Below are 12,273 nucleotides of genomic sequence, written 5' to 3' on the forward strand. Positions count from 1 at the left end.
AAACTTACATATATGATCACCAGACTCATTATCTCCAAATAGGATGTATGCAAATGATCTTTTGCTTCAGAAGGAGAATAAAAGTACTTTGTTACCTTTTTTGGGGAAAGGAGGGAGGGAGAGAGGAAGGAAGGAAGGGAGGGAGCACATAGTGCCCAGATCTTGGTTTCTAATACCATTCTCCAATAAAAGAAATCTGGCTCCCTGAGAAATGGATGATGATTCTAGGACTGGGGCAGGAAGTATCAAGATGAGCTTGGAGTATCTTGCAGTGACAGAAAGTAAGGAAGAGCTGATAAACAAACAACAAACAAAACAATCAACAACAACAGCAAAACACCATAATGATGGGAGTATGTCAAAGGGACACAAGATCTGACTGAAAGAAATCCCAATCTGGAGCTGGAACAATTTGAGCAACAAAGTAGTACTGGACTGTAATATATAAAATAAATATCCATGAGTTTATACTGATATAAATAAATGATTGCATAAATCAATAAATGAGGGAGAAGAGACAAATCTCTCATGCAAAAGAAATAAAAGGTGTTCCACTCTAACAGGGTAGAGTCTGGGCTCCTTAAGCATGGACTGTGCATAGTTACTTCCTTTCAAAGAGTATAGTGTAAGGATAAGAAGGGGAAAAAAGAGTATTTTATAGTGAAAGAACCTAACAGTACCTCAATCAAGTGATTAATGGTAACATCAACAGTGACAAATCATGTTGATAGTATGTACCTTTGATATGATATGATGAAAATGGCTCTTCACCTCTGTGGTCTTCTTCCCCAAAAGACATAATCCCAGTCTAATAATGGGTAAAACACCAGACATTCTACAAAGTATCTGACCAGTGCTCTTCGAAACTAACAGGGTCATGAAAAACAAAGAAAGAAAGCAAAACCTGTCACAGCCAAGAGGTGCCGTGCCTAAGGAGACATGACTACTAAATGCAGTGTGGTATCCCGGATGGACCATGGAACAAAAAGAAGGACATTAGGTAAAAACTAAGGATATGTGAATAAAGCATTGATTTTAGTTAATAATAATGCATCAACATTGGTTCATTAATTTTGAGAAACGTACCATACTAATGTAAGATATTAATAATAGGGGAAACTGGATGTCAAGTATCTGGGAACTCTGTAGTATCTTTGCAATTTTTCTGTAAATCTAAACCTGTTCTAAAATTAAAAATTTATCTAGGGCTTCCCTGGTGGTGCAATGGTTGAGAGTCCGCCTGCCAATGCAGGGGACACGGGTTCGTGCCCCGGTCCGGGAAGATCCCACATGCCGCGGAGCGGCTGGGCCCGTGAGCCATGGCCGCTGAGCCTGCATGTCCAGAGCCTGTGCTCCGCAACGGGAGAGGCCACAACAGTGAGAGGCCCGTGTAATGCAAAAAAAAAAACAAAAAAAATTATCTAATAAAAATAAGAAATAAATTATAATATTTAACCTGCAGATTAACATTATGACCCTTATTTTGTCCTAATGTAAGCCAGTCACTCTTATTATGGTATACATGACATCCTGAGGAAATAAAGGGGGTCTGCACACAGAGAAGCTGACAATTCACACCCGTGCCTAGTTAAGTAGTTTAAAACTAAGCTAACACTCACAAGAATACACACATGGTTTAACATATTTTAGGCAAGAAACAGCAGGTACAATATAATATTAATAATAGAAGCACAGGCTAAAAATAAAAGCGACATTTCTCCCATTCCTAATATGAGTTCTTTATCAGTCACAAGAAGTTAAAAACGATGATTTTTTAACTAATAAAATCTGACCAGAAGTAGGCCAAAAAATTTCAAAATTATCAAGAGGCCTACAGGCCTTTAATGTATTTTTATTAATATAATGACTAAACCAAGGTTAGATACATATACCAAATATGTATTTTTAAATAGTAATAAATTAATGAAAAGCAACAGTGGACTTATATCCACTATTATTAATGATAAACCCTGCCCTAAATGTATGCTGTGCTTCAAGATAACAGCTAATGATATTATGAGGCCTTTTTAACCAGCACAACATATATTCAGATTCTAAAGATAAATGTTTATCATTTGTAGCAATGTTTAAAGTCCTGCTATACCCAATTTAGTATTTTATGACATTTCACAAGAAATAATGGCAAATATGCAGAAACCTTTACACAAGCTTCTAACCTGTCTTCTTACATTTGTTAGATTCTGGTTTTGAAAATGAAATACATGACAAAGATATATTCTCAATATGTTCTCAACAGCAAATGACTTCATTAATGAAAACAACGTTTTAGTTAAAATTGTGAAAGTATAACCACTGAGAAGGCAGTCACTTGATCAGAATAAAAAGATTTTGAGGTAAGGTTTAAAGGTTATCACTACATATGAAATTCATTTTCCCCAACATTCATAGACAAGCAGCAGTAGAAAAGCAGATGAATCCAAAAATGTACAAAGTGCTACAGGATATCACTGATATGGTTAATTTCATAGCAACAAGACCTTTAATAAATAGAGGAATACCTACATACTATAATGAGGTATGTAGCAACTATAGCAAATATTTAAGTGACTTAGCTCCAGAACTGGACTACATGAGCTGTAATACTGACAATTAAATTTACTGGCTATGAGACCCTGGACATGTTATTTAATCTCTCTCTGAGTTACTGTCATCTGTAGAATGGTAGTAATAATAATTTCTACCTCACAGAATTGCTAAAAGTATTACAAGAGATATTTCATTAGAGCACTTAGAACAATACTTGGCACATGGTAAGTACTCAAAAAATATTAGCTATTATTGAGAGTAAAGCATTATGGGAGTATTCATGAAAATCTTTTATATCACAAAAAAATTCATTAATTATCTTAAAGATATCAAACCCAGAGATGAATTATACATTTTTCTTTTACAAATAAAGAAGAATGGCCTGTTCTGGGATATTACATAAAGACTCAGGTCTTTGAGACTTCCATCAGTGTCTCCTTCTTAATTAGTTAAAGGTTATATTGATAGTGTGGCCACAAACAGCTAACAGAAAATACTTCACTAGAACTTAGAAACAGTATACGTACCCTCAAATCAGGAGAAAAGTTCTCTGCAGAAGTTGATATGGAATCCGATGATACAACAGAAGCTGATTTTGTATGCACTGAATTCTCTGAATGAGAAGTGGAAGCACTACAAGATACAAAAGCACAGTGTGTTTGAAAAATGGGCGTGTTAAAAACCAATTTCAGAAATTTTATTAACTATAACTCTATTATTTCTTAAAACTTCCACTGCCAACCAGTCCTACTTTGCCTATTCAATCTTATCTCCAAATACTGATAAATTGCAAGCTCTATTGGTAAGAATAGGGCTAAGTATTATTACCATCCAAATTCCCTCTGGACAAGCTTCCCCAGTACTCATGAATACACTCCAGGTTAATTCTTTCTTTTTATCCAACCATCCATTTATTCATCCAATGATCAGGCTAATGTGCAAAACCATTACACCAGGCACTATGATTTGGAGATAAATATGGCAAAACCCTCATGTTCATAAAGCTCACAAGCTTGTGAAAGAGACAGACAAGTAGATAATGGTGCAATGTGATAACTCTATAACTACATACACACACACATGGGGTGGGGTGAGGGCAGAGAGAGAGAGAAAGAGAAAGAGAAAGAAGGACTATGATTACGAACTTGGAGAAAAGAAAAGAAAGCACCTAACTCTACCCAGGAAAGTTCAGGGAAGACATCACAGAGGAGGTGACATCTGAACTGAGTCTTGAACGATAAGAAATTGTCAGGCTGACAAACAAGTAAGGGAATTCCAAAAACAAACAAAAAACACTACAGAAGGGTAGAATTATCAAAGAGCACAGAACACTTGAGAAACTACAAATAGTTCGACAGTGCTGGATGAGCAGAAGAGCAGAAGATGGAAAGATGAGCCTGTCTTTGTACCTTGTACCTTTCCACCAAACCAAATTCTATATTTTTAACAAGCCTGTCTTAAATATCCACTTTTTCCTTTACAATAAGTAATCACACTCTAGAGTTACTTTTATTCTTAAATTCTTATAGAACTTTTGATACCTGATCACATACTGCCTTTTACTGTTTACTGATCTCAGGTATGTAAATTTAGTTTCACCGACTAAAATGTAAATACCCCAAGAGGGAGGACCGTGTCTTTATTTTCCTTAAAATCGACTTCAGTGCCTGTGTATACAGTTAACATGTATTATGTTTCTTAAATTCAAAAATACAGGACTTCCCTGGCGGTCCAGTGGTTAAGACTCCGCATTTCCACCGCAGGGGCCATGGGTTCAATCCCTGGTCAGGGAACTGAGATCCCACATGCCCTGCGGCCAAAAATACAGTGACAATATACCTATGCCACAAACTAAAAAAAAATTTTAATTATTTAAGGAAGAAAAATCTCAGATACTTTGAATTGAAACTTAAAGTTCTGATAAATATATTTTTCTAAAGTTTCATTCCCAACATATTAAAAGTCTCCCTCACATGAAAAGTCAAAACTCCTTCATTAGATTCTGATGGAATAATCCACCTTGAGGTTGTGATATTTAAGAATCATATTTTTGTTTTAAAATTTGTCCATCATAAACTTGTGTATAATGATTACTAAACTATTTTTACAATGTGAAAATCCTCTCCTCAAAAAACTGTCAGTTCATTTTTTTATTGGTTTTTTTAGCTTTATTGAAGTTTGATTACTAAAAATTGTATATATTTTAGGTGTACAACATGTTTTGACATATGTATACATTGTGAAATGATCACCACAATTAAGCTAACTGAAACATCCATCACCTCACACAGTTACCTTTCTTTTTCTGGTGAGAGAATTTGAGATCTACTGTCTTGGCAGTTTCAAGTATACAATACTGTATTACTAACTATAGTCACCGTGCTATATATTAGGTACCCAGAACTTAATTTATAACTGAAAATTTATCCCTTTTGATCAGTATGTCCACTTTTTCCCTCTTCAGATAGGATTTGAAAACATTTTCTCTCACTCGGTAGGTCACTTTTTCGTTTTATTTTTTCTTTTGTTATAGGGAAACTTTTTGTTTTTGATGTAGTCCCAATAGTTTAATTTTGCTTTTGCCTGCAAATTTTGCTTTTGTTGCCTGGTGTCAAATCCCAGAAACCATTCTCAAGACCAACACCAAAGAGCTTTTTCCCTATGTTTTCCTCTAGGAGTGTTAGAGATTCAGGTCTTACTTTTAAATGTTTAATCCATTTTGTGTTGATTTTTGTGTGTGATGTAATACAAGAGTCCAATTTCATCCTTTTGCATGTGGATATCCATTTTCACCAACACCATTAATTGAAGAGTCTATCATTTCCCCACTGTGCATTCCTGGTGCTCTTTCAAAGGCAAGTTGACTGTATACATGTGTGGTTCTATTTCTGGGCTCTCTATTCTGTTCTAATGTCTATGCGTCTATTTTCTTTTGCTGGTACCATATTGTTTTGATAACTATAGTTTTGTAATACAGTTTGAAGTTAGGAAGTATGATGCCTCCAGCTTTGTTCTTTGTGCTCAAGATTGCTTTAGTTATTTCAGGTTTTGTGTGGTTCCATACTGACTTTAGAATTGTTTTCCTATCTGTGAAAAATGCCATCAGAATTTTTATGTAGGATGCATTGAATCTGTAGATCACTTTGGGCAGCAGCGACATTTTAACAAGATTAATTCTTCCAATCCATTAACATAGGATAACTTTCTATTGATCTGTGTCTTCTTCAATTTCTTCCATCGTTTTATAGTTTTCTTCATACAGGTCTTTTACCGCCTTGGTTAATTTTACTCCTTAGTATTTTATTCTTTTTGATGTTACTGCAATGAATTTGTTTTCTTAATGTCTTTTTTGGAAAGTTCATTGCTAGCATATAGAAACAACTGATTTCTGCATGTTGATTTTGTATCCTGCAACTTAACCTGAATGTGCTTATTAGTTTTAACAGATCTTTTGGTAGAGTTTTCAGTGTTCCATGTATAAGATCATGCTACCTACAATGTTTTTATATATTTATACAGTGTGAAAAACATCTCCCCTAAAATAAACTGTCACTTCACTTAAATGAATGAAAATGGCATTCCAGTGTGAACACTTCAAAATTGTTTATTCAAATACAAACATCTCTTTATTTTATTAACTATTTCAAAGTATAATTGTGTAATTTTTTTGTATCCACGAATCTATATTATACAAAGGAGCAGTCATAAGAATTCTATCATCTAGTTTTATAATGCAAGGAAAGAAAAACTGATAGGCTGAGAATGATTTCTTCCTTTTTTCCTGTACCAATTTCTGAGTAATTATATTCCATGTGCATTAAAATAACAAGTAAAATAGACAAACTTTAGGCACAGTACTCTAACAGATATTGTTTGCTGCCTGCTCCATATATATACACACCTCTTTCTTTCCTGACTTTAGTGAGGACAGTTTGTGGCCAGCCCAAGATGACGTGCTTGTTTTTGGCTCCCTTGTGTCTAGGAAACAATGTGACACAATTATGGCCAATGAGATTTAAGGGGCAGTTTATTAATTGTTATGGAAGCCTCTTATTTTCTTAACAAAGAGGAGCAGAAATAGCAAGGTGGTCCTTAACCTTTCCTACTTTCTCTTACCTGGACCAAGAACGTAAAGCTTGGATATACTGTGGCCATCCTGTAAACATGAGCAAATGATGGCTTGCGAAGGACACAAAAGAGCATAAAATCCTTTCCTGGTGAGCAGCTGAATCTACACCAACAACTCCCTACACTTTGGGAATTTTGGTTATGTAAAATAAATGAAGTTCAATTTTTAAAATCACTAATGGAGTTTTCTATTCTGTATAGCCAAACACAATTCTAAGTGTTACAGCAATCAACACCTCACAAAGTCTATTTTGAACAAGTTGAAATGCATGGTACTATTTTTTATGTATATGATCTTCTGGGAAAACAGAAAAAACATGTAAAGGCAATAAAATACAATTTGGAATTATGGGTAGTGTGTACCTAAAAATAATAGTATCAATAGGAATATTATAGCATGTACCATTAAGACACCAAATAGTTCTTTAGAGCCAAAGTATGAAATAAACAAATTTAAGAGAAATAAGGTAACAAACAAAACCAGGTCTTGCAACTAATACTTTGCAGTCTCAAAGAATCAGTCTTTCAAGCAAAAGTGTAGAAAACAGCCTTTAATTATTAACTTCTCTTTTCAGATACACATAAACATGGGGAGATATTGTGATCTACACTGTTGCATTTGAATAAGCACTAAAAGGTTTTAAACTCCAGGCAGACAACGAGGGGCTGGAGGGGACAAGGGTGGGAATACTTGTGATTACAGCAAACACAAATACACACACTACCACCACCACCACCACCACCACCAGAACTCCTGAAAGTTCTGGTATAAACATGAAGTGGCTACTCAGACTGAAGGTGGCCACAGAATGCGGTTATTTTTCAGCAGTTATTTTTCTCCTGTCATATAGGCTCTATGCATGCTTCTGATCACCATGGCTACTACAATAATACAACCTAATTTCCATTGCTCTCTTCCATTTCCCCACTGCTCGTCTTGAGGTCAAGCTCTCTATGTTGACCTTTTATGAACTGTTCCACAAACAAGCTCTGTATTTCCCTGAATTCATACCTTTGCTCATGCCATTCCAAAAAGAATGCCCATTTATCCCAATCTATTTATTAACATCCTACTTACACTTTAAGACCCAGTTAAAAGGCTAGCTTTTCCAAGAAATCTTCCCCAGGTCTTCCAGCTGGAACAAAACTCTCAGTCGACTACACTTCTGCCTATACTCTAAAATGGCACTTAACACTTTCCACATTAGACTAGAGCTCTTTGGTTACACAGCCTCCTCCTTTTTAAATTATAAACTGCTAGAGAATAAGAATCTAGTAATTGGCAAGGCATTTGAACTCAGAGCAAAGATTGCAGTCTGCTAATCTCATTAAGTAACCAATGACACTTTGGTTTTCCTAGGCCCATAAACTTCACTACATAAATTTCAATCCAAACATTCCTGTTATCCTTGTCATCCTGAACTTCTTCAAAAATGCCAGACCTTCTAGTCCGACTATGTGTTTTCTCCATCCATTTTCCCTGCCCAAGTCTTCCTTCAGCTCCTAACTTTTCCTAACCTTTATACTAGACTTTTTCCTCCATACTGAATAAATTCTCTTACATCTTCAACCAAATTCTTCCCTCCACCTCTTTGCTTCAACTGAGATCTCCTTCCAGGAATCCACTTCACTGCAGCCTTTTCTAGAGAAAACTTTCTTGTCCCACATCTTAAAAGCCCAAAGGTAAAGCCAGCATTTCCCCAGCTCCTTTCTCATGCTTCTACACTAGTATTACTTTTCCATCTTCATACATAAAAGCCTTCTTCCTCTGAGGTTCATGGGATTTGGGTATAAAACCTCTCTGTAACTATCATCCACTCACCTTTTAATTACTCCTCCTCACTCAGTAAGAACTTTCTAATCTGGCTCAACTTTCTTCTCTAAAGCTTCTTTCTACTCCAAAGCTTCTTTCTACTCCAAAAGTGCCTTCGTCATGGGAATTCTAATGCCCATAAGGGCAAACTAGCAACAACCTAGCTCAAAATTCCTCACTTCCTACATCACTCATCTATAACCCCACCTTAGCAATGTGCTTCTGTAGTCACACACTGTACTTTATCATTTCTGGAAACTACCCAGCCTTTGTAATCTTAAACTTAAGGAAACCAATATCTGACCACAGATGCTATTCTTTCCAAATATCTCACTTTCTTAACTTTCCCTTCATCTAATCTTCAACCTAGTGGTGACAACTCATCCCTCAACTCCTCCATTTGTCATTATTATCCTTCATGCTTTATTGCTCTATCCCCCTTCATTTCCTTCCCCATCCAACCTGGAATACACAGTAACATTTTATACTCTCTCTCGCCAAACACTCAGTATTCTTATATCCTTATCCACTGACCACCACTTCCCTAACTAATCCCTAAATTCAGATCAATATATTGAATAACTATCTACCTTCTCCTGTGCTAATGGAATACATCTTCACATTGGAGCCATTTAAAACTCATGGTTAGAAAATATTATCTAGGTCCTGGGCAGTGCTCAGCAACACTCCCACATGTCAAGTGATTTTTCTAAACCATCACTATCTTTTCCCCAAGCCAATCACATCCAATCAATCCAAAGTCCTGTAGAGTTTACCTCCCTATCATCTCCTGAATGCATCCTTTTTTCTATCCTAATTTTTACTGTCTTAGTTCGACACCTCTTCCCTCAACTACTCATCCAATATATCATCCTAAACTAATACCAAAGTGATCTTTCAAAAACAGATCTGATCCTATCATTCCTCTGCTTAAAACTTTTTTCTAAATTGAGATATAATAGACATGTAACATTATATTAGTTTCAGGTGTACAGCATAATGATTCCATGTTTGTATATATTATGAAATAATCACAGTTATGTCTTGTTAACATCCATCACCATGCATATTTACAATTTTTCTTCTAATGAGAACTTTTTTTTTCATAAATTCATTTATTTATTTATTGGCTGCATTGGGTCTCCGTTGCTGTGCGCGGGCTTTCTCTAGTTGCAGTGAGTGGGGGCTACTGTTTGTTGCAGTGTGCGGCCTCTCATTGTAGTGTCTTCTCTTGTTGTGGAGCACAGGCTCTAGGCGTGCGGGCTTCAGTAGTTGTGGCTCACGGGCTCTAGAGCTCAGGCTCAGTAGTTGTGGCGCACGGACTTAGTTGCTCCGCAGCATGTGGGATCTTTCCAGACCAGGGCTCGAACCCATGTCCCCTGCACTGGCAGGCGGATTCTTAATCACTGCGCCACCAGGGAAGTCTCTGATGAGAACTTTTAAGATCAACTCTCTTAGCAACTCTCAACTATACAATACAGTATTATTAACTATAGTCACCATGCTGTACATCACATCCCCATGACTTTATTTCATAACCAGAAGTACTTTGACCACCTTCACATTTCACCCATTCCCTCCTACCCTAATCCCCAGCCTCTGGCAACCACCAATCTGTTCTACGTGAGTTCGGTTTTTGTTTTTCAGATTCCACATATAAGTGAGATCATACAGTATTTGTCTTTCTCTGACTTATTTCACTTAGCATAATGCCCTCAAGATCCACCCATGTTGTTGCAAATGACAAGATTTCCTTCTTTTTATGGTAAATAATATCCCATTTTGTGTGTGTGTGTGTGTGTGTGTGTGTGTGTGTGTGTGTGTAGCACATTTTCTTTATCAATTCATCCATCAGTGGACCCTTAGGTTGCTTCCATATTTTGGTGGTTGTAAATAATGCTGCAATGAACATGAGGGTGCACATATCTTTTTGAGTTAGTGTTTTCGTTTTTCTCAGATAAATATCCAGAAGTCGAATTGCTGGATCATATAGTAGTTCTATTTTTAATTTTTTGAGGAACCTCCATCCTGTTTCCCATAGCGACTGTACCACTTTATATGCCGACCAACAGTCTACCAGGGCTCCCTTTTCTTCACATCCTCACCAACACTTGTAAAGTTTTGTCTTTTTTTTTTTTTTTTTTGTGGTACGCGGGCCTCTCACTGTTGTGGCCTGTCCCGTTGCGGAGCACAGGTTCCGGACGCGCAGGCTCAGCGGCCATGGCTCACGGGCCCAGCCACTCCGCGGCATGTGGGATCTTCCCGGACCGGGGCACGAACCCGTGTCCCCTGCATCCGCAGGCAGACTCTCAACCACTGCGCCACCAGGGAAGCCCTGTGATGTTTTGTCTTTTTGATAAGAGCCATTCTAACAGGTGTGAGGTGGTATCTCATTGTGGTTTTAACTTGCATTCCCTGCTTAAATCTTCAGTGATTACTCACTGCCTACAGAATCGAGCCCAAACTCCTTAGCACAACACTTGAAGTCTTCCATGATCTGGCCTTTGTTCTACATATCTAGCTGGAGCTCTTATTCATCTGAACCCACTGGGAATGGCTTGCAGACTCTAAGTTCTTTAGCTATTTCATGCATCTGCACCTTTGCTAATCCTGCTGTCTTTGCCTCTAATGTCCTTCGTACACTTCCATGCCCTCTTTGCCCCATCCATCTTGTAAACATGACTACTTCTTCCTTCACTGTACACTGTACATATTTCTATAATACCTGTAACACTGTATCGTGTTTACTCATCTAAGAGCTCCTCTTCTCAGACACTTTGTTATTGTTTACTATTCCAAGATCCTTTACCACAGATCGTTTCCCTATCTTGCTCGCAATAAAATATGTAAAGCATCTAAAAAAAAATGTAGCACCACGTTTAAGTATCGATATTAGCTGTAATTATTTATGACAAATGAGTGTTATGACACAGAAATTACCCCACCCCAAGTAAGATTAGCTGCATAAATTTAAAAATTATAATGGTAAGGTTGCTGTTTCACCTCTCATTAATACTACTTTCAGCTGTGACATATTACAAGTCAGAATACAAATGTCCCCTAGTGACTGTACCCACAGATTTACTGGGGGAGGGGGGCGGAAGGGACAGCAAGAACTACAATTAAAGACCTGGTATTCACAAAATAAGGAATTATGTCTTTTGGACAACATTATGTTAGAAGTATTAGAAAAATGAATATTTTTCCCACTATAAGGGCATGTGTGTTGGCACTGTGAACGCAATTTAAAAATGAAGTCTGACGTTGCCATGAACTGATGGTTCCCCCCCGGCTAAATTCTTACAATGAAGCTCACTATGAGCCCCAAAGTGATTATAATTGGTGACAGGGCTTTTAGGAGATAATTAAAATTAAATGAAGTCATAAGGGTGGGGTATAAGTTAAGATCGATAGGATTAGTGGCCTTATAAGAAGAGGAAGGGAGAAAGCCTATCGTTGCCCCCATCCCTACCTGACTCTGCAAGCACACACCAGGAAAGGCCATGTAAGAAAACAGCAAGAAGACAGCCACCTGCAAGCCAGTCAAAGAGAGTCCTCACTGGGAACTGAATCGGCCAGCACCTTGATCCCAGACTTCCCAGCCTCTAAAACTGTGAGAAATAAATTTCTGTTGTTTAAGCCACAAGTCTATAGTATTGCTTTGTATGCAAGCCTGAGCTGACTAATACAGTCACAGAGAATAAAAGTCATCAAAGGAATTTTTCTTGGATACACTGATAGAAGTGAAAGATTTCCAATTTGAAATTGATAATATAAAATTAATT

General features: G+C 37.1%; 1 protein-coding gene across 5 annotated transcripts in view; it reads right to left on the minus strand.

The window, feature by feature from the left end:
• Positions 1-12,273, minus strand: part of MTMR2 (myotubularin related protein 2) — a 111,969-nt gene that overhangs the window by 70,644 nt on the left and 29,052 nt on the right. For 4 of the 5 annotated variants that reach the window (XM_030883716.3, XM_060303937.1, XM_030883720.3 and 1 more), the window contains one exon: positions 3,075-3,180. The exons of the other annotated variant lie outside the window; for it this stretch is intronic. In XM_030883716.3, the coding sequence (XP_030739576.1) occupies positions 3,075-3,180 (106 nt within the window). The remainder of the gene's footprint in view (positions 1-3,074; positions 3,181-12,273) is intronic. 5 annotated transcript variants of the gene reach the window in all.

Source organism: Globicephala melas, chromosome 8 (assembly GCF_963455315.2).
Source record: "Globicephala melas chromosome 8, mGloMel1.2, whole genome shotgun sequence".
Lineage (NCBI taxonomy): Eukaryota > Metazoa > Chordata > Mammalia > Artiodactyla > Delphinidae > Globicephala > Globicephala melas.